This window comes from Salmo salar, chromosome ssa19 (genome assembly GCF_905237065.1).
Source record: "Salmo salar chromosome ssa19, Ssal_v3.1, whole genome shotgun sequence".
Taxonomy (NCBI): Eukaryota; Metazoa; Chordata; class Actinopteri; order Salmoniformes; family Salmonidae; genus Salmo; species Salmo salar.
In genome coordinates this window covers 6,179,138-6,202,587 of record NC_059460.1, presented here as the reverse complement: position 1 = coordinate 6,202,587, position 23,450 = coordinate 6,179,138, and the positions used below count along the sequence as shown (strand labels likewise).

Genomic DNA, 23,450 nt, shown 5'->3' with positions numbered 1-23,450 from the left:
CACCGTTCTCATGATCATTGCAACTCCACGAGGTGAGGTCTTGCATGGAGCCCCAGGCCGAGGGAGATTGACAGTTCTTTTGTGTTTCTTCCATTTACGAATAATCGCACCAACTGTTGTCAACTTCTCACTAATCTGCTTGGCGATGGTCTTGTAGCCTATTACAGCCTTGTGTAGGTCTACAATCTTGTCCCTGACATCCTTGGAGAGCTCTTTGGTCTTGGCCATGGTGTAGAGTTTGGAATCTGATTGATTGATTGCTTGCTTGCTTGCTTCTGTGGACAGGTGTCTTTTATACAGGTAACAAACTGAGATTAGGAGCACTCCCGTTACCTGTATAAAAAGACACCTGGGAGCCAGAAATCTTTCTGATTGAGAGGCGGTCAAATACTTATTTCCCTCATTAAAATGCAAATCAATTTATAACATTTTTGACATGCGTTTTTCTGGATTTTTTTGTTGTTATTCTGTCTCTCACTGTTCAAATAAACCTACCATTAATATTATAGACTGATCATTTCATTGTCAGTGGGCAAACGTACAAAATCAGCAGGGGATCAAATACTTTTTTCCCTCACTGTACAAGACATGACTTTAGTTGGCATACAATTTTTGTGCGTTCTGGATACACCGATTCTGCTAATATTATCAGATTTTTACAATGAAGCATATAATCTGCAGAGACATTCACTGAATTTGAGCATCTAGAATGCACTCTTTGTTTAGTCCTGGCCCTGCTATGACTGTGCCTACTAAGTTCACTCCACCTGACCTTGAAGGTCAACCAGTCATATCATGATTTTTAGTTTATTTAATTTTTACAGGGACAGTGCACATTAATCAACGTTAAAGTAAAAGTGCTGGTTTTAGCCTGCCGGCTAATTTTCAACCGCAGTCCCTGGGCAGGTTATATGAGGTCTGAACTTCTACCAGGGCCCGTGTTCATAAAGCTTCTCAGAGTGGAAGGGCTGATCTAGGATCAGGTCACCCATGTCCATATAATTATGATCTAAAGAGCAAAATGTATCCTAGATCAGCGCTCCAATTCTGAGATGCTTTGAAAAATACGGGCCCTGGATAGGGCTGTTACGGTGACCATTTTACCGCCACACCAGCAGTCACAAATAATGACCGCAGTCAAATTCCACGTGACCGTTGAGTCACAGTAACTAGGCTTCTCCAAAACTGCGCTCTGATGCCGCCAATGGTCATTAGTAGCCTACCAAATCAAACACTTCATGACAGCCCTGGCATTCAGAGATTGAGCGGAATAGGATCACATTGCACAGCGAGAGCCAACTTCTCATAGCTGGCTGACGCATGGAATTAAATAAGTGTTCTTATAAGCCCATGTTGGATGGACCCCATCAGGATTCTATAGGCTAGACCTACTATATTTATTTCTAAACATTTCTAAAAGTATGCACATTGCATCGTTTTACAACCACAGTAGCCTAGCTGGCTGGAATGAACATGAGCCATGGTTAAAAAGGCCCTATTTTCGCAAATCAAGTGCATACGAATGACATCTTTTTTTTCCCCTGTTCCGACCAGGCCCCCAGTGTCCTGTCTGGAGAATGAAGTCACAAGCGCTAGTGGTCAGCTACTGCATAGCAACCTACTGTAGCCATTCCAAAAATCATGGTATGCCGTAGAAAGCTTATGTTATTTATGACCGTCAAACACATTTCTTGAGACGGCAGTCTTGGTCTCTAAAATGTATTTACTAAGATCATGTTCAATCCCCACTACGAATTATTTTAAATTTGCTACAAATTGAGATATTTAATTAAATACTGATCCATTCTGACTACAAAACTCAGCAAAATTAGGAAAGGTCCCTTTTTCAGGACCCAGTCCTTCAAAGATAATTCATAAAAATTCAAATAACTTCACAGATCTTCATTGTAAAGGGTTTAACTTCTTTTGGCAGTGAAATTGCAAGGCGCCAAATTCAAACAACAGAAATCTCATAATTAAAATTCCTCAAACATACAAGTATTATACACCATTTTAAAGATGAACTTCTTGTTAATCCAACCACAGTGTCCGATTTCCAAAAGGCTTTACGGCGAAAGCATACCATGCGATTATGTTAGGTCAGCGCCTAGTCACAAAAAAACATACAGCCATTTTCCAGCCAGAGAGGAGTCACAAAAAGCAGAAATAGAGATAAAATGAATCACTAACCTTTGATCTTCATCAGATGGCACTCATAAGACTTCATGTTACACAATACATGTATGTTTTGTTCGATAAAGTTCATATTTATATCCAAAAATCTCAGTTTACATTGGCGCGTTATGTTCAGTAATGTTTTGCCTCCAAAACAACCGGTGAATTTGCAGAGAGCCACATCAATTTACAGAAATACTCATCATAAACGTTGATGAAAGATACAAGTGTTATGCATAGAATTAAAGATAAACTTCTCCTTAATGCAACCGCTGTGTCAGATTTCAAAAAAGCTTTACGGTGAAAGCACACCATGCGATAACCTGAGTACAGCGCTCAGCCACCAAAACAACCCATACAGATACCCGTCATGTTGTGGAGTCAACAAAAGTCAAAAATAGCGTTATAAATATTCACTTACCTTTGATGATCTTCATCGGAATGCACTCCCAGGAATCCCAGTTCCACAATAAATGTTTGTTTTGTTCGATAAAGTCCATAACTTATGTCCAAATAACTCCTTTTTGTTCTCGCGTTTAGTTCACTATTCCAAATGCACAAAGCGCGGGCACAAAGTCCAGACAAAAAGTCCAAAAAGTTCCATTACAGTTCGTAGAAACATGTCAAACGACGTATATAATCAATCTTTAGCATATTTTTATAATAAATCTTCAATAATACTCCAACCGGACAATTCCGTTGTCATTAGAAAGGAAAGGGAACGGAGCTTGCGCTCACACGCTAGACTAAACTAAAGGCTTTCAGCCTGACCAATTGTTGAAACAGCTCTTATTCGCACCCCTTTCACAATAGAAACCTGAAACAACTTTCTAAAGACTGTTGACATCTAGTGGAAGCCTTTGGAAGTGCAATCTGACGCCATTTACACTGGATATTGGATAGGCAATCACTTGAAAAACTACAAACCTCAGATTTCCCACTTCCTGGATGGATTTTTCCTCAGGTTTTTGCCTGCCAAATGAGTTCTGTTATACTCACAAGATATTATTTTAACAGTTTTGGAAACTTTAGAGTGTTTTCTATCCAAATCTAGCTTCTGGGCCTGAGTAACAGGCAGTTTACTTTGGGCACGCTTTTCATCCGGACGTGAAAATACTGCCCCCTTGCATAAGAGGTTAAACACCATTTCCCATGCTTGTTCAAAGAACCATAAACAATTAACGAGCACGCACCTGTGGAACGGTCGTTAAGACACTAACAGCTTACAGACGGTAGGCAATTAAGGTCACAGTTATGAAAACGTAGGACACTAAAAGAGACCTTTCTACTAACTCTGAAATACACCAAAAGAAAGATGCCCAAGGGTCCCTGCTCATCTGTGTCAACGTGCCTTAGGCATGCTGCAAGGAGGCATGAGGACTGCAGATGTGGCCAGGGCAATAAATTGCAATGTCCGTACTGTGAGACACCTAAAACAACGCTACAGGGAGACAGGACAGGACAGGACGGTCCTCACAGTGGCAGACCACGTGTAACAACACCTGCACAGGATTGGTACATCCAAACATCACACCTGCGGGAAAGGTACAGGATGGATGACAACAACTGCCTGAGTTACACCAGGAACACACAATCCCTCCATCAGTGCCCATACTGTCCAGAATAGGCTGAGAGAGCCTGGACTGAGGGCTTGTAGGCCTGTTGTAAAGGCAGGTCCTCACCAGACATCACTGGCAACAACGTCGCCTATGGGCACAAACCCACCGTCGCTGGACCAGACAGAACTGGCAAAAAGTGCTCTTCACTGACGAGTCGCGGTTCTGTCTCACCAGGGGTGATTATCGGATTCACATTTATCGTCGAAGGAATGAGCGTTACACCGAGGCCTGTACTCTGGAGCGGGATCGATTTGGAGGTGGAGGTTCCTTCATGGTCTGGGGCGGTATGTCACCGCATCATCGGACTGAGCTTGTTGTCATTGCAGGCAATCTCAATGCTGTGCGTTACAGGGAAGACATCCTCCTCCCTCATGTGGTACCCTTCCTGCAGGCTCATCCTGACATGACCCTCCAGCATGACAATGCCACCAGCCATTCTGCTCGTTCTGTGCGTTATTTCCTGCAAGACAGGAATGTCAGTGTTCTGCCATGGCCAGCAAAGAGCCCGGATCGCAATCCCATTGAGCACGTCTGGTACCTGTTGGATCGGAGGGTGAGGGCTAGGGCCATTCCCCCCACAAATGTCTGGAAACTTGCAGGTGCCTTGGTGGAAGAGTGGGGTAACATCTCACAGCAAGAACTGGCAAATCTGGTGCAGTCCATGAGGAAGAGATGCACTGCAGTACTTAATGCAGCTGGTGGCCACACCAGATACTGACTGTTACTGTTACTTTTGATTTTGACCCCCCCTTTGTTCAGGGACACATTATTCCATTTCTGGTTTTTGCTGAGTTTACATTTGTCACACAGGACCACGTGCAGACCAATCATGGGCTAAGAGCAGGCTCACTCTTCACACATGCACCTAAGAGGGTGTGGTGTGCTATCCAGAGGAGTGTGTGGAGTCAACAAGACTCAAGTGGAGATGGAGGGGCTGATCAATGTCTATGGGGCTGACAGAGGATGAAAGAATGGGGGAAAAAAAGAGTATGGAGATGGAGGATTGCACAAATGATAAAGATAGTCTACAATCATATAAAAGTACAGAATCGAGAATGATTTCATAATGTATATATAATCCACTTTTTTCTCATGGGGTAATCCAATCTAGCCTAACCGAGTTGTGATGGTAGCCCATAAGCGACAGACAGAGACAGACAGACAGAGACAGACAGAGACAGACAGACATAAAACATTTGCGGTCCGTTTGGTTTTCCATAGTTGACCTGGCTAGGTTCTTCTACGGCAAAGATCACAGTAGGCTTTCATCAGGTTCATAGACATTTAAAAAAAAATAGACTCCCTCAGTCAGGATGAAAACAACTATATTGAACATGATCCTTTGCTAGTAAAAGCTACTTTTACCATGATACTGAGCAATTTTTTGGTGCCATTCGGCCCCATTCAGCAATATCGCGCGCTTCAAATTAAAATACTTCTGGCTTCATGCACCATCGGGAGTTTTCCATAGGAGTGTGTGGCTGACGTCTGCACTATCCCTAGTGCAGAAACGGGTATTAATTCCCATGCGTCAGGCCCTGGTTGAAAATGGGGCTTTGATCCCATGCCCAAACGATCCCTGTAACACCCTAATTTTACCTGTTAGAAGGCCATCTGGTGAATATCATTTTGTGGAAGATCTTAGAATAGTTAATGATGCTGTTCACGCAAGAGCACCCCTTGTGCCGAACACAATTACTATTCTTTCCCAAGAGCTGTTGTTTCTTGGTTATAGGTTTGGCGAAAGCATTCTTCAGCATCCCCGTTGACCCTGGGTCACAGCATTGGTCATCTTATGTTTCCAGGGTAAAAATGGACAGTTTTGTCACAAGGCTACGTTGAATCACCTGACATTTTTGCCCAGGACATGGTGAGGAACCTGGAAATGAAACGACAAGGGTGACCCTTTAGTAGGCTATGCTGTTGTCACCACTGTTCAAACTATGGAAAGTGCTAGACTTCCCCCTCAGTTGTCTGTCAAGACCATGTGTCAAAAGGAGGGATGGTGTAAATAAAAAAATATTGGAGTACAGTAGGATTTACTCTATTTGCTTTACATTTTTATAAAAAATGTGTGATCTGTATGACTAATAATGTTGGACGCGTCCAGTCACATCCAAGGACAGAGGGCCCTTTTGAGCACTTGATGATGGACTTCATTGAGTTGAACCCTTGTGAGGGGAACAAGTATTGTTTGGTGATTGTTGACACATTTTCAAAATGGATTGAAGGTTTTCCTTGCAGGAGAGCTACAGCAACAGCTGTGGCAAAGGCTCTTCTGAAAGAGACCCAACATAGTGACTGGTCTCTCTCCCCATGAGATGCTGACAGGGAGACCCATGAGAATGACTAACGCCATTTCCTCAAAACAGGTAATGGAAGACGACGCTAGCGTCCCACCCACAGTTCACACTATTCAACAGCCAGTGAAAAATCAGAGCAGAGCACCAAATTTAAAACCACAAAATGTCATAATTCAAAGTTCTCAAACATAGGACTATTTTACACCATTTTATAGATACACTTCTCCTGAATCGAACCACGTTGTCCGATTTCAAAAAGGCTTTACAGCGAAAGCAAAACATTAGATTATGTTAGGAGAGTAGATAAACACAAATAACCACACAGCCATTTTCCCAGCAACTAGATGCATCACAAATACCCAAAACACAGCTAAATGAAGCACTAACCTTTGACGATCTTCATCAGATGACACACCTAGGTCATCATGTTACACAATACATGCATTTTTTGTTCGATCAAGTTCATATTTATATCCATAAACCCCATTTTACATTGGCGCATGACGTTCAGAAAATATACTGCTCAAAAAAATAAAGGGAACACTTAAACAACACATCCTAGATCTAAATGAAATGAATAATCTAATTAAATACTTTTTTCTTTACATAGTTGAATGTGCTGACAACAAAATCACACAAAAATAATCAATGGAAATCCAATTTATCAACCCATGGAGGTCTGCATTTGGAGTCACACTCAAAATTAAAGTGGAAAACCATACTACAGGCTAATGCAACTTTGATGTAATGTCCTTAAAACAAGTCAAAATGAGGCTCAGTAGTGTGTGTGGCCTCCACGTGCCTGTATGACCTCCCTACAACGCCTGGGTGTTTTCTATCCAAAGCCCATAATTATATGCATATTCTAGCTACTGGTGCAGTAGTAGTAACCTGATTACACTGATGTCTAAATGGAAACCGTTGGAGTAAGTAAGCCAGCCTTGTCCGATCCAGACAGCCCATAAGGGAACAGCCATGAGGCAGCTTGATGGACGTGACACCAGTCTGGAGTTGGAGTGCTTACCTTCTTCACGGTGCACATGTGCTTTTTCTCAGTCTCCACCCTCCTCTTCAGTTCTTCCCTCATGGTGTCCTTCTCTGAGCAGATAGCCAGGACCAGCTCCTGGTGCTTGTTGTTTTCATCCAGCAGCCTATAAGGTCAACAATCCAAGCGTAAGGGTACAGCCACACAGACGCATGAACAGGGATGGAAATGGTATATGAAATATGTTTTTGTCCTTCAAAAGTACAAGATCTCTATTAAAAAGCATAACTTAGCCTAACTTTTCAAATAGACAAGAGGGTATTTTCTACAGAACAAGTTTGGGATATTTCAGCTTGTGATTGCAGAAAGTGCATAAAAATATGATAGGATAATTCATCTATCCACAAAAAAGGCAGGGATATACAGTAGACCTACACTGGTATCATGTGAATGTTTACTTGGCACACAATATACCAAATTATAGCGACATACAACTTGTAAGAATATTTTGAAGATTAGTACGCGTGGTGTAATTTAAGGTCAAGAGGGAATTAACAATCAATGGAAATAGTGTTTTTTCTGTAAAGGGGAATTAATTATCAATGGGTCAGAGACATGGGAGGAATTTGTCTAGGCATTGAGCCTGAAACAAGATACAAGGAATCTTGCAAGGAATTCTTATTGGTCAACCACAGGCTAGGGTTGGGTTATAAAACTACATCCTGTCCCTTTGTTCTGTAGAGAGAATCACTGAGGACAGGGGAGAATGAACATCTACCTCTCAGTATAACATCTATGATTTGTCCCCTTTGAATAAACCTATTTTTTTCCACCTGATTTGCTTTGGGGTCTGTGTTATTGAAGAGTAACATAAACTGCTAACAAACTTCATGACTTTGTTACACATCACCATGGTATTTATTACCTTTTGATAGCCTTTTCCTGCTGCACATACTTGTACTGGATGCACTTCTCGAAAACCATTGGGGAGCCGTCCTGGTCAGCCTGCATGCCATTGACATGGGGTCCACCCTTGCGCCCCCCTCCCCCTCTCTCGGGCAGCTGGCAGGAGAACAACTCCTGCTCCAGCTCATCCAATAGGGACTCCTGGGAGACCGACCGCTGGATCTCAGTCATGAGCTTGCGGCTGCAGTCCGTGTCGTAGGGGCTGGGCGAAGAGTTGGTGTTCGTGGGGGCCATCGTTCGTGGACTGGAAATTCCAGGGTCTGCAAAGGCAGGGCTGGGTGTGGAGGGCGTGGCTGGGCTATTGGTGACTACTGAACCTTGAATGACGTTTTCCTTTGTGGGGGAGGGTTCCACGGAGCATTTGAGGGGGCCATCGACAACAGCTGGTTGAGATTCTGCGTCTCTGTTCGGAATAGAGGTTGAGCAGTCACCCACTCCAACTAGAATAGCGGGTGGAGATTCCACTGCCTTGCCCAGAAGCGACGACAAGCTTTCTATCGTCACCTCCAAAACTGAGTTGGTGCTTTCCATTACCTCATCCAAGACCGAGAATGGACGTTCAGTTGTCCCATCTACAAGAGTTCTTGCGTCTTCCATTGAGGCTGTCCCAATGTCACAGCTAATGTCCACATTGACAGACTCCTCTCCACCCTCTTGCTGGCACTTTTTCTTCTTCTTGTGTTGTATCCCATCTCCCTCCAGACTCTCCTGTTCGACATCATTCCCCCTTTCTGCATAGACCTCATTTTCCTCCATCGTTGTGTCACTCCTGTTGCTCTTGTTGATCCCTGATGACGCCTTCGGCAGGGAGTTGACCTCTGACCCCTGGGTCAGGTCTGAGGCAGAGGCTGGGTCAGACTGCTCCATGGTTTTCCTCAGCTTCACACCTGACACACAGAGACAGAGAGGGATGTGGGGTAGAGAGAGATATGAATGGGAATGAAAGTCTGACATCACTAACTAAGTAATATGAAACACTTCCAGCATAAATTGCACATATAGCCTAGGCCTAGAGGATACCCATTGGAATTTGACAGGGCAGGAGGTAGGCTAACAGTTTTAATGGGAACTTTTGCTTTAATGGGACTAACACTACTTCCTTTTACAGTAACAGACAGCGATAATGATGCCACTTTAATTTCCTTTTCCTTCTTACCGTTAACCTGTTAGGGCTAGGGGGCAGTATTGACACGGCTGGATAAAAAAACGTACCCGATTTAATCTGGTTACTACTCCTGCCCAGTAACTAGAATATGCATATAATTATTGGCTTTGGATAGAAAACACTCCAAAGTTTCTAAAACTGTTTGAATGGTGTCTGTGAGTATAACAGAACTCAAATGGCAGGTCAAAACCTGAGAGATTCCTTTACAGGAAGTGGCCTGTCTGACCATTTATTGTCTTTCTTTGACATCTCATTCAATTACAAAGGATCTCTGCGGTAACGTGACACTTCCCACGGCTCCAATAGGCTCTCAGAGCCCGGGAAAAACATGAATGGTGTCATTCCAGCCCAAAGCTGAAACACATTATCGCCTTTGTCAAGTGGTCGATCAAGGGACTGTGGGCTTAGGCGCGTGCACTGGTCGCCCCCGTCTTTGTGTTTTTTTCCTCTGTTTGCCGAAAAGGAGATTCCCGGTCGGAATATTATCGCTTTTTTACGAGATAAATTGCATAAAAATTGATTTTAAACAGCGGTTGACATGCTTCGAGGTACGGTAATGGAATATTTAGATATTTTTTGTCACGAATTGCGCCATGCGCGCGACCCTGATTTACCATTTCGGATAGTGTCTGGGACGCACGAACAAAACGCCGCTATTCGGATATAATGATGGATTATTTTGGACCAAACCAACATTTGTTATTGAAGTAGCAGTCCTGGGAGTGCATTCTGACGAAGACAACAAAAGGTAATCAAACTTTTATAATAGTAAATCTGATTTTGGTGAAGACTAAACTTGCCGGGTGTCTAAATAGCTAGCCCGTGATGGCTGGGCTATGTACTTAGAATATTGCAAAATGTGCTTTCACCAAAAAGCTATTTTAAAATCGGACATATCGAGTGCATAGAGGAGTTCTGTATCTATAATTCTTAAAATAATTGTTATGCTTTTTGTGAACGTTTATCGTGAGTAATTTAGTAAATTGTTAGTAAATTCCCCGGAAGTTTGCGGGGGTATGCTAGTTCTGAACGTCACATGCTAATGTAAAAAGCTGTTTTTTGATATAAATATGAACTTGATTGAACAAAACATGCATGTATTGTATAACATAATGTCCTAGGGTTGTCATCTGATGAAGATCATCAAAGGTTAGTGCTGCATTTAGCTGTCTTCTGGGTTTTTGTGACATTATATGCTAGCTTGAAAAATGGGTGTCTGATTATTTCTGGCTGGGTACTCTGCTGACATAATCTAATGTTTTGCTTTCGTTGTAAAGCCTTTTTGAAATCGGACAGTGTGGTTAGATTAACGAGAGTCTTATCTTTAAATAGCTGTAAAATAGTCATATGTTTGAGAAATTGAAGTAATAGGATTTTTAAGGTATTTGAAAATCGCGCCACAGGATTCAACTGGCTGTTACGTAGGTGGGACGAATTCGTCCCGCCTGCCCTAGAGAGGTTAACCCAGCTGGGCAAATCAGGGGTTCTACACTAACTTTTTCCACAGCACATGATTTGGTCACACCATTTAAAAAATAAATACAAATATAATTGATAATGACCTGGCCTGTGTTCCATAATGTGCCTGCATTCCATGCAGAACCTGATGTGCCTGCATTCCATACAGAACCTGATGTGCCTGCATTCCATACATAGCTAGCTAACGTCAACAGGTTAATGTCAACACACCATAGTCATGGGTCTACAAAAACAATTGAATGGTACTCTACTCATGACAAAAAATCTGATTTGACATTGTAGTGGCTATCGCTGTTTTGGTTGTTTGTTTTTGCTTAGTGACATGGCGAATATAATATTTTTGGTATTGCCACAACAATGCCACAGTGCTGGGTGCTAACCAACCATGTTCAATGTTAGCTAGCTAACATTAGGCTCTAACTAGAACAGCAAACGGCTCTGGGAAACAAATAATAATGTCAGCTATCAGCTAGCTAGCTAACAGTACACTTTAGCTTGAATGGAAACCACTTTCGGTCAAAATTAGAAAACGTGTAATATCTGAAAATGTAGCTAGCTAATGCAGGACTATCATGCATGATGGACGTGTCTCCCTGTCACGGATGCCATGCCACGGTCACCCTTAGTTTGAATATGTAATCCGGAGACAGGTATTTTCTCCATCACTTTAGCTATCATACTCTAATTCCACTGATTTCAAAACTTGATTCTCCAGAAAGTGGAGAGCAACACTTATGCAGCTTCACTACAAAATATATATATATATATATATTTTTTAAAGCCGCGTTTGACAGGATTACCAACACAGACTGACGAGCTCAAATAGACAAAAGCCATCTACGGCAGACCAATCCGAACTCCTCTCTCGGCATGTCCAGCCCACTCATTATCTCAGCCAATCATGGCTAGTGTGAAGATTGCTGACTTTTTCTATGGCTTAACCAACAAGGTTCATAATTTATCCATTTTATTCGTATTTACAGATGGCATACACGTTCGTTATTAAGGCACATGAAAGTTCACATGTTCCTGAAGGCATTTCTGCGAAAAACTGCATTTTGATAAAAAAATATATATGTTTTTACATTCAAACGGCTCTACACGTAAGTCGTGACTTGCGACATACACCTAGTTTCCTGAATCGGGTCACATATAGGCCCTACACGCACCGCACACAGCAGGGCTTGACATTCAGGTAAATTTGACAGTGGCACACCGGGCCAGTACCAAAAGAAAGCTACTGGCACAAATGACAAAAAAATACTGACACGGGTCAAGATCTGACAGGAAAGCCAATAGTGCACTCATCATTTCAATAAACAGGTGATTTTGTCTTTCATTTGAGGGCTGAGAAAGTAGCCTATACAGGGTTCATAGACATTTGCAAGTAAAATTCACACACTGAAAATATATTCTTTAAAGCACTTAACCCTACAACCGCTGGGTGTCAAACTAATGAGCAGTCATTCTGACTGCAACATAAGTGTAATTAATATATTTCAAATATGCTATAGCAAAAACAATAATTTGGTTGCGTTTATGAAAGCCTTGAGTAACAGAATACGATTTGTATGTTATTCCAATACCACAACAGCATTTATTAGTTTGTTACTGTAGGCTTTCAATCAATGTTATTATTCATGGAGTGCCTTTGTTACAACTATGAAACAGAAAGCATGTGTTGGAAGATGGTAACAACTTATTTTTAATAACGACAAAATAAAATAAAAATACCCCAACCACGGTCAAAATTCGGGCAGTCAAATGATGAAAACATCAGCAGCTTAAACATCATTATAAGCGCTAAGTGGCCTTGATAAATAGTGAAACTCAACACAAAATAAATAATGGTATTATAATGAATATACAGTACCAGTCAAAAATGTTGACACCGACTAATTGAAGGGTTTCTTTATTTGTACCATTTTCTACATTGTAGAATAATAGTGAAGACATCGAAACTATGAAATAACACGTGACCCGATTCAGGAAACTAGGCTTATGTCGCGGGTCACTAATTCACAGGAGAGCCGTTTGAACGTAAATTACATTTTTATCAAACGCTTGCGTCCCACCTACGTAACAGCCACTGCCAGCCTGTGGCGCGATTTTCAAAACCTTAAAAATCCTATTACTTCAGAGTCTTGTCTTTAAAGGAGAGTCTTGTCTTTAAAATGGTGAAAAATAGTCATATGTTTGAAAAATGGAAGTTTGGGGATTTTTGAGGAGTTTGTAATTCGCGCCACGCCCCATCATTGGATATTGGCGAGGCGTTCCGCTAGCGGAACATCTAGATGTAAGAGGTTAATGAGAGAATCACTGACATGATGTCAGCTGGTCCTTTTGTGGCAGGGCTGAAATGCAGTGGAAATGTTTTTGGGGGATTCAGTTCATTTGCATGGCAAATATGGACTTTGCAAATCATCTGATCACTCTTCATAACATTCTGGAGTATATGCAAATTGCCATTATACAAACTGAGGCAGCAGACTTTGTGAAAATTTATATTTGTGTCAGTCTCAAAACTTTTGGCCACGACTGTACACTGTCTAAGCCAAGGACTACATGCTTGATTACAAAACTGTGTGGGGTAAATATATTTTATATGACATACATTATTTTGTGTTAACTATTAAATAGTAGCCTACATAAAAGTGTGTTTAAATCATTTGTAACTTGTTAACAATTTCTGCTAGTTAGTTGTTGCTACCATGTGGGTTTTAGCTTGCTTGAGCCTGCTAACTGAGGAGTATTAATTCACCTGTTTCCATTTCATTTTAAAACATTGTTCTTACAAAGGAGTTGTTTATTCTAACTGCTTAGCTATGTATCTGTACATGGAATTGCATTTGTTTTTACTCATTTTTTTCAAATCTTTACAGGAAAATGCCACAGGCACTATCTGATGTGTGGAGACCTGTCACTGCAGCTAATGTAGAAGGAAAATATGTGTACATTTGCAAATACTGTGCCAAATCATATGTGAAGAATGCAACAAAGATGCAGAATCATCTGGCCAAGTGCATAAAGTTCCCTCAGCACTCAGAACGAGCAACCTCTGACAAAAGTCCCTCTACTTCTACTCAAGGTGAAAATGTGGAATCAGACACCTCATTGATAGCAACAGCTCATGGTCTTCCTGGAATCAGATGTTTTTTTGACTCAATGGAGGAACGTAGTCAGAGAAATTCTGATGAATGTTTTGCTCGAGCTGTGTATATGCAACTGGTTCACCTCTGATGCTCACAGGCAATGTGTATTGGAAGAGATTTCTGAATGTTCTTCGCCCAGCATACACCCCTCCAACCAGACATGCTTTATCTACTCATTTGCTGGATGCAGAGTTCAAGTGAAGGTCAAGCAAATCATAGAGAAAGCAGACTGCATTGCAATCCTCTCTGATGGGTGGTTGAATGTTCGTGGGCAAGGAATAATTAACTACATCATCGCCACCCCTCAACCAGTAATCTACAAGAGCACAGACACAAGGGACAACAGACACACCGGTCTCTACTTTGCAGATGAGCTGAAGGCAGTCAATGAGACAATACCATCCTGTCTGATGTTCAGACTCTGCTTGCAGATGCAAGAGAAGAAATCCGTACTGCCCTGCCCACTTCACTGTTGAGCCAAGTAGAATAAACTGCAGTTCTGAAATAAATCAAAAAGTGTGAAGACCTCTGCCTGAAGCTCATACACGCCACAGCGTACATGTTGGACCCCAAGTATGCTGGCAAGAGCATCCTGTCTGGTGCAGATATCAACAAGGCCTATGGTGTCATCACTACCATGTCTCGCCACCTCGGCCTGGATGAGGGCAAGGTTCTTGGCAATCTGGCAAAGTACACTTCCAAGCAAGGGCTTTGGGATGGAGATGCAATATGGCAGTCGTGCCAACATACCTCATCAGCCACCTGGTGGAAGGGACTTTGTGGATCTGAGGCTCTTTCTCCTGTTGCCTCCATCATCCTCCAAATCCCACCAACATCAGCCGCCTCAGAGCACAACTGGTCCTTGTTTGGGAACACACACAACAGGCTGACCAACACAAGGCTTGACAAATTGGTGGCCATCCTCGCAAATTTGAGGCTTTTTGAGCCTGACGAGCCATCCTCAACAAGGTTGGAAAGTGATATGTTAGGATATATGAAGTTCACATCCTTATTAATCATTAGCTGTAATAGAGAAATGAGGGGTGCCATAGCAAACAAAAACAGGGAGAAGGGAAAATCTGGAGACAGAGGTCGACCGATTATGATTTTTCAACGCCGATAACGATTATTGGAGTAGCAAAAAAAGCCGATACCGTTTAATCTGCCAATATATATAAAAAAAAACAGTGTTGGAGAAGAAAGTAAAAGTGCAATATGTGCCATGTAAAAAAAGCTAACGTTTAAGTTCCTTGCTCAGAACATATGAAAGCTGGTGGTTCAATATTCCCAGTTCTTCAATATTCCCAGTTAAGATGTTTTAGGTTGTAGTTATTATAGGAATTATGACGCGTCGACTATTTCTCTCTATACCATTTGTATTTCATATACCTTTGACTATTGGATGTTCTTATAGGCACTTTAAGGGTAACCCTAAATATTGCTGTTACATTGCACAACCTTCAATGTTATGTCTTAATTATGCAAAATTCTGGAAAATTAATTACGGTCTTTGTTAGGAAGAACACAGTTCGCAACGAGCCAGGCGGCCCAAACTCTTGCATATACCTTGACTCTGCGTGAAATGAAGGCAAGAGAAGTGACACAATTTCCCTTGTTAATATATTGCCTGCTAACATGAATTTATTTTAACTAAATATGCAGGTTTAAAAACATATACTTGTGTATTGATTTTAAGAAAGGCAAAAGAGGTTTATGGTTAGGTACATTCGTGCAACAATTGTGCTTTTTTCACGAATGCGCCTTTGTTAAATCATCACCTTTTGACGAAGTAGGCTGTGATTTGATGATACATTAACAGGCACCACATTGATTATATGCAACACAGGACAAGCTAGTTAACCTAGTAATATCATCAACTATGTGTAGTTAAGTAGTGATTATGTGAAGATTTATATTTTTTTGTAAGATAAGTTTAATGCTAGTTAGCAACTTACCTTGGCACCTTGCTGCACTCGCGTAACAGGTGGTCAGCCTGGCACGCAGTTTCCTCGTGGAATGCAATGTTATCGGCCATAATCGGCATCCAAAAATGACGATTACAGATTGTTATGAAAACTTGAAATCGGCCCTAATTAAATCGGCCATGCCCATTAATCGGTTGACCTCTAGTAGACATGCTGACATAAAAGAACATCATCTTTGCCAGAATTCAGCCAGCCTTCACAAGACAACAACATATGTCCCCTTTTGTGCTTTATACCTTCAAAAGAATATAGTACGTTCTATGGATGGTCTTAAACTGCAGTAATTTATGTCTGAGATTATATGAACATGACTGGGCATTCTAACATATCTGTATCCATCCATCATCATCATCATCATCATCATATAGCGGCTCCCAGGTCTTCCTCACATTTCTGTTTTCCATGTTTTGTGTCATCAGGAAAAGCTTCTATCAACCCTTGCAAGATTGTCAAATAGCTTCTGGCTTGTCCAGTGTTTGCTGACCAGAGAGAATCAAGTGTGGTACCTGCAAAAATTCACCTCACCTCTGTCACAGACTGGTCTTCCCTGGCTGCCTGACTCTGCTGAGACCCCTGTCACCATCTGATCCTCCTAAAATGAGGCACGACAAAGAATTACCTTGGTGTACATTTATACATTATATTATCCAAGAAAAGAATGGTGAAATAATTGAAATTACCATTATTCCCAGATTCCAAACTGTAGCTTTAAACTTAAGCTGATGTCCTGTAGCTACTCTAGTTCTACCCATCAATTCAAGATGGAACTTTGTCTCATTCACTGAATATGCTTCAAAATTCACCTGATATCTATAGACAGGTCTTCCCTGGCTGTCTGACCCTGCTGGGACCCCTGTCACCATCTGATCCTGCTAAGACATGATGAGCATAGTGTTGTGTACTGACTGCACTAGAGGGCTGCATTCCGCCAGATGCCTGCGGGACCTGTGGGTCCCGACAGAGATCATTGCGGCGCAGTCGGCATATTTCATGCTGCAGGTGGGAGCGGACGGTCAGACAGACAACTATGGGATGAATATATTTTTGTTGTTCCACATAATATTTTGAAATGGTCCTTTCTGCATTAGCCTACCTATTGTATTAAAAGCATATCTTTTTGGCATTATTCACACACAGAATTCGCTGCTTCAACTTCAGTAGCCTACCTCTCCTAGTTGGGTTTCAGAGTTCAAGTGCGCCTAGTATGTGTGGTCTAAATTGAAATAAGAGTAGGATGCCTACATGGGCAGAGAATCACGTGGCAGTTACCTTGAATATGAAATGAACTTAAATATGATTTGACTCTAGTTTACTACAGTGTCTGTAAATAAATATTGATAATGAAAAGAAGTGGAGGGCGCCCAACTAGCATGAGTCGAAGTGCAATCAAAATGTTTTATCATAATTGAAAAGGAAAAGGCACAACACGCACATAGGTTAGGCTACTATGGTGGGCGAGAGTTGCGCCTTTTCATTTTCAATAACTATGGATTACCCATTTATTTGTCTCTGCCTGCAAATAGTCCCCCTAAAAGGTAGGCTATATCCGATAGGTCTATGCAAAACGTAGCAAGTGTCACTGTCAGCATTCTTGCTGCCTCCAGTTCAGTAGCCATACCTGCGAGATCAGGTGCGTGTGTGGTCTCAATTAAATAGAGTAGGCTATAACCTAAGTATACATGGGCGGAGAAGTACAGGGCAGTTCTTTCCAAAAAAATTTACTTCCTGAATAGGCCCATGGTTAGGCTATAGTTTACGACATTACCTAGAAATAGGACTAAATATTGATCACCCATATTTCTCCATCTGAAAATCTTCCCACTTCTAAAAGGTAGGCTATAAAAATTGCTCAAGAGAAAGTGCAATTCTCTCCAACTCTGCTCTCTTCAAACTACATCCAGCAGATGGGCTGATATAGCCCAGTAATACAACTTAAGGGCCATGTGAGAATCTCTGGTAATTTAACCTATTTCTTAAGTTATTTTTGCACAATTGAAGTTGCCTATAGGGCAAAAAATTACTGTGACCATGGCTGGCAAGATTCAGGTCTAGTTTGATTGAGGGAAAAATAATAGCTAACGTAAGCCAACTTTTGGCCAGCTCTCTAACGGTACATCAACTGGTGAAAGCTTGCCAAGCTAATTTACTTCTGAAACGTGACAAAACAAAGACTACAAAACGTCCATTCAAACAACTGCTGTTACACAGTAATAATAGCCACCTCATAATAGCCATCTCATATCGCTATTTGACAAGAAACTTGAGGCTTGAGCTGACCTTGCTGAAGTAGCTACTCAGTAGCTTAGCTTAATCATTCATCTCAGTAGAGGGAATGAAACAATAGCTAACATTACATGTCAGTTACAATCCTAGCTCAGCGCTGCGAATAACCCCTAGTTAAAAAAAAAATGTATGTTAAGTTTAACAGCAGTTACCTTGCCAGCAACATCAGTCAACTAAAGAGTAGACAGTTAATGTTATTTTTAAACAACTCGGTGAAAGAGCGCAACGTGTACACTGAAATATGCTTAACTCTCCTGTGCTGGTCCAGCCAGCCTTCCAGAAGCTCAGCCTTCCAGAAGCTTTGCCTTCACACAGCCTGTCAGCCCACTCAGTGGTGTCCGTGTGGTCCTAAAGCACACTGTTGCCTCGTTTTGTAGCACATTCCAATGATAAAACTGGGAGACAGACAAATTAAATTGTAGAATGTGGTGGGGTCATGCCCGTGACTGTAATTGCGTGCATGTATTTTCAAAAGTCAAAAAAGTGGTCTTAACAAAATACCAAATAAAAACTTTATGCTTATGTAATGTCTCCAAGGTCTTCACAGTTTGTTATATATATATATATATATAAATAAAAGGACAGAGATGTGTGGTTCGAAGGTATTTTAGACGTATTTCTACATTTAATGGGATCCTATGGGCAAATGGCGTAACATGATATGCCTATAAAGTATCTAAATATGTGGGATATTGACCGAAAACTTTCTTGGGATATCAAACAATAGTATAGGCAAGGGTTAAAACAGGTACACATATCAAAATGTGGAAAATACTCCTTTAAGTGGCAGATGCTCTTACCTGAAAACTCCAGATTGTGTCTTTAAGTATATTAAACAGGGTTTATAAACTCATATTTCTATAAACCCCATCTTAAATCAATCCAATTGTTTTCAAAATATATAATAATAATAATAATAATAATAATAGATACAATAGTTGTAAGCAGTGGTCCTAGTAAATAATTAAAGTTACCAGCACAGCACACCCATCAACTATACATTAGAATTAGCTTATTATCATTCCCGAAACTGACCTAAAAATGATGTGGCAATTAGAAATGTGTTTTTCAGTAATGAGAGGCCCTTAGCTCAATCTGCAAGTAATAGGAGACAGCCATTATGAACCAGCAAACAATTGACCACATGACTAAAGCCCATTCATTCCTCCATGTTGGCGAGGTAATGGTTCTCAAGGTTTTTCCCAATTTTAGTTTTTTGGAAAGGTAAAGTAATTTACAGGGGGTGTTTGAGAATAAGATACTCATTCTGAAGAAATATAAGTGAAGAAATTAAATGAACTTGTGCTGATCTAAGAACAGCTCCTCTAGATGATGGATCATGGGTGAATAAATCTATTTTAAAAATGATTGGAGTTTCTACAGGAACTTGAAAAACTGTTATGGTAATGAAAAACATGTCCACAGACACCATTTTTACATAAATATTTTAGTTCCATCTAAATAAACTTCAACTAGCATACCATTTACAGTGAGGGAAAAAAGTATTTGATCTCCTCTCAATCAGAAAGATTTCTGGCTCCCAGGTGTCTTTTATACAGGTAACGTGCTGAGATTAGCAGCACCCTCTTAAAGGGAGTGCTCCTAATCTCAGCTTGTTACCTGTATAAAAGACACCTGTCCACAGAAGCAATCAATCAATCAGATTCCAAACTCTCCACCATGGCCAAGACAAAAGAGCTCTCCAAGGATGTCAGGGACAAGATTGTAGACCTACACAAGGCTGGAATGGGTTACAAGACCATCGCCAAGCAGCTTGGTGAGAAGGTGACAACAGTTGGTGTGATTATTCGCAAATGGAAGAAACACAAAAGAACTGTCAATCTCCCTCGGTCTGGGGCTCCATGCAAGACCTCACCTCGTGGAGTTGCAATGATCATGAGAACGGTGAGGAATCAGCCCAGAACTACACGGGAGGATCTTGTCAATGATCTCAAGGCAGCTGGGACCATAGTCACCAAGAAAATAATTGGTAACACACTACGCCATGAAGGACTGAAATCCTGCAGCGCCCGCAAGGTACCCCTGCTCAAGAAAGCACATATATATGCCCGTCTGAAGTTTGCCAATGAACATCTGAATGATTCAGAGGACAACTGGGTGAAAATGGTGTGGTCAGATGAGACCAAAATGGAGCTCTTTGGCATCAACTCAACTCGCCGTGTTTGGAGGAGGAGGAATGCTGCCTATGACCCCAAGAACACCATCCCCACCGTCAAACATGGAGGTGGAAACATTATGCTTTGGGGGTGTTTTTCTGCTAAGGGGACAGGACAACTTCACCGCATCAAACAGACGATGGACGGGGCCATGTACCGTAAAATCTTGGGTGAGAACCTCCTTCCCTCAGGCAGGGCATTGAAAATGGGTCGTGGATGGGTATTCCAGCATGTCAATGACCCAAAACACACGGCCAAGGCAATAAAGGAGTGGCTGAAGAAGAAGCACATTAAGGTCCTGGAGTGGCCTAGCCAGTCTCCAGGCCTTAATCCCATAGAAAATCTGTGGAGGGAGCTGAAGGTTCGAGTTGCCAAACGTCAGCCTCGAAACCTTAATGACTTGGAGAAGATCTGCAAAGAGGAGTGGGACAAAATCCCTCCTGTGATGTGTGCAAACCTGGTGGCCAACTACAAGAAACGTCTGACCTCTGTGATTGCCAACAAGGGTTTCGCCACCAAGTACTAAGTCATGTTTTGCAGAGGGGTCAAATACTTATTTCCCTCATTAAAATGCAAATCATTTTGTAACATTTTTGACATGTGTTTTTCAGGATTTTTTTGTTGTTATTATTCTGTCTCTCACTGTTCAAATAAACCTACCATTAAAATTATAGACTGATAATTTCTTTGTCAGTGGGCAAACGTACAAAATCTGCAGGGGATCAAATACTTTTTTCCCCTCACTGTATATACTATTAGTTCATTTTAGTATACTATAAATGAACAGTATGCTTTCAGTTGAGCGTACCATCTCTTCACCTGTCTATCGGAAGTTGATTCTGTTGCTATGGAACCTCTTGCTAGCTTAAATTACTAGTTAGAAGTTTTACGACTTGGAGTTCGCTCGTAAATTCAGAGCATTGTCAGATTGTCTGTTTGTAATTTCAGCGCGTTTCGCTCTGGCCGAAGAGTAGGGTTGATCTGAGCGTTTTGACCTCACAACGGCAGTAAAGCACCAAAGCTAACTGGCTAACGCTGGCTAGCTATTTCCAGACAAATGAGAGAACACCTCACTCTGACCATTTTACTGACACCAGTCACATTCAACGGGTGTTGAGCACTCGTAAATTCATTATTCTGCGCTCTGCTACACTGAGACGAGAGTGTCCTGAAATCGGAGTAGATAGCCAGAGCGAATTTATGAAAGCACCCGAGTGTCCAGCTAAGAATGACAGGAATAATCAAGTCAATAAACATTGGGTAGTTAGTTAGCCTATAGTTAATATACTGGCAAGTTTGATGTATAAGTAGGCAACTAACTTTAGCTAACAACATACCGGTACATACTGCTGTAATGATACGCTGTGTTGTTCGTAAGGACAGCGTAGCTAACAAATTGTCAGCCAATATAATGTGTAAGGTAGATTATTGTTGAAGTCATTAACTTATTACATTGCTCAACATTTTCTTAACATTTCTTATAATAGGTTAAAGCAATGAATTTGTATCCCCTCTTGTACTTCCGCTGCATTTTGTCCTCTGTTTTCTTCAAATCTGAAAACGTTGTGAAGCCACGCCTATTTTCTTAAGCATTGCATTATGGGCCCTAAAAGCATGGAAAGTGTCCACTGCTGATATACTTCGTATTTTGGCGAATTTAGTACGATATCCGGGAACTTTTGGTATACTAACTATATCCACACTATGACCAATAACAATACTATATACTCAATTTACGTCACAAATACTATGGTTAGTATGAGTATTCGAACACAACTAAAGTATTTTGGAAGAACACCCCATGGCTGAAGGTCCTCTAGAAAAGGATGTGGGCAGTGGTATTCTTGTAATGACTCTGCCTGTGGCAAAAGTCAATAACATAACTTAGCTACATACCCTATATAACAAGTACAACCAAAGTTTGTATACAAGGCTATCTGCCTTTAAAAGCCGCAGATGGCTAGACAGCTTACGTTAGCTAGCTCATATGCCGCGTTGAGAACAACTGGGAACTCGGAAACATAGGAAGTAAAGTCATGACGTCGGAGCTCTAGAAATTGGCCCGAGTTGGGTTAACGTTCAAAAGATTTTTCCTATTCGGAGTTCCCAGTTGTTTTGAATGTGGCAATATGATGCATAGCTGGTATTCTGGCTAGCGTTAGTCATATTGAATGCCATATGTACTGAATATTGATGTTGAAGTCATTTTATATCTAGTAATAATACAACGACCAATATAAATAGCTAGCTAAACACATCTAGCAAGTTAGCTAACGATAGCTAGCTAACCAACCAACGCGTTAGCTACCACTAAACTGTATTCTGTTAACTAGACAGAAAATAAGATAGATTGATAGTTTGCATTGCAAATACCAACCTTATATGATATATCCATTTGGTAAGGTTCCGATGTTACAAAAAAATCGACACTTTCCTTGACAGCTGATCCAGCTCAGCTGGTTACCCCCAACAAGTCGCTGAGGTGACAGTAACACCAGAGACGGAAAAGAAAACGAGACACCCCTCTCCCTTTTCCCCCAGTTTTTTTCTGGTTGAATGAAAGTCAATGAACTAAGTAGACCGACCCGGAACTGACAATCGTAAAAGTCCTGAGGGAACTATTGCCCACGTGAAGGTCCTATCTTCATTAATCCACCATCTTTGGTGACACATCAACAAATATGGCCACTGCAGGAAAGATCCTTGCTAGATTGAAGTGAACGGGACGATGGCGGAAGTGGATGCTGAGTTCGAATTAAGCAGCGCGTCGAGTACATTTGGCGAAGAAGAATGTTGTGAATCGACAACAGAAGTATCGAAAACTGGAAATAAAACGAAATTGTCTAAAATTGGAGTGGAGTATACGTGTCTAAATGATAATGAATCGCTTCTTGTTGCGATGCGTTTGTTGAGTAAGGATGCATATGTGGAAAACCCGTTTGTGGTGTCAAATGGTGAAGTATGCGCTTGGAAAAGTGGAGTCTATCAGAGTGACCAGGAGTGGTCTTATTTTGATTAACTGTATTCATGAAGAACAGAGGAAGATTGCATTGGGCAAAAGAATCCGGACAACAGAAGTTGTGTTTTGAACTTCGGAAGAGAGCACCCTCCAGTAGTGTAAAAATACTTGAAAGTACTACTTAAGTCGTTTTTTGGGGTAT

At 41.3% G+C, this 23,450-nt stretch overlaps 1 protein-coding gene across 6 annotated transcripts in view; it reads right to left on the bottom strand.

Annotated features, from left to right (window-relative positions):
* The window catches only part of ccdc186 (coiled-coil domain-containing protein 186), a 146,777-nt gene extending 123,766 nt beyond the window's left edge, over nucleotides 1-23,011 (bottom strand). Inside the window, exons 1-4 of one of the 6 annotated variants that reach the window (XM_045702015.1) lie at nucleotides 22,667-23,011; nucleotides 16,355-16,421; nucleotides 8,008-8,935; nucleotides 7,122-7,248 (exon numbers count right to left, since the gene is read on the bottom strand). In XM_045702015.1, the coding sequence (XP_045557971.1) occupies nucleotides 7,122-7,248; nucleotides 8,008-8,935; nucleotides 16,355-16,421; nucleotides 22,667-22,684 (1,140 nt within the window). In that variant the 5' untranslated portion in view covers nucleotides 22,685-23,011. Of the gene's footprint in view, nucleotides 1-7,121; nucleotides 7,249-8,007; nucleotides 8,936-14,594; nucleotides 14,899-16,335; nucleotides 16,422-18,264; nucleotides 18,379-22,666 lie in introns of those variants that run through there. The other 5 variants (XM_014157070.2, XM_045702014.1, XM_014157071.2 and 2 more) reach the window with 5 other exon arrangements.
* Between the last annotated feature and the right edge of the window lie 439 nt (nucleotides 23,012-23,450).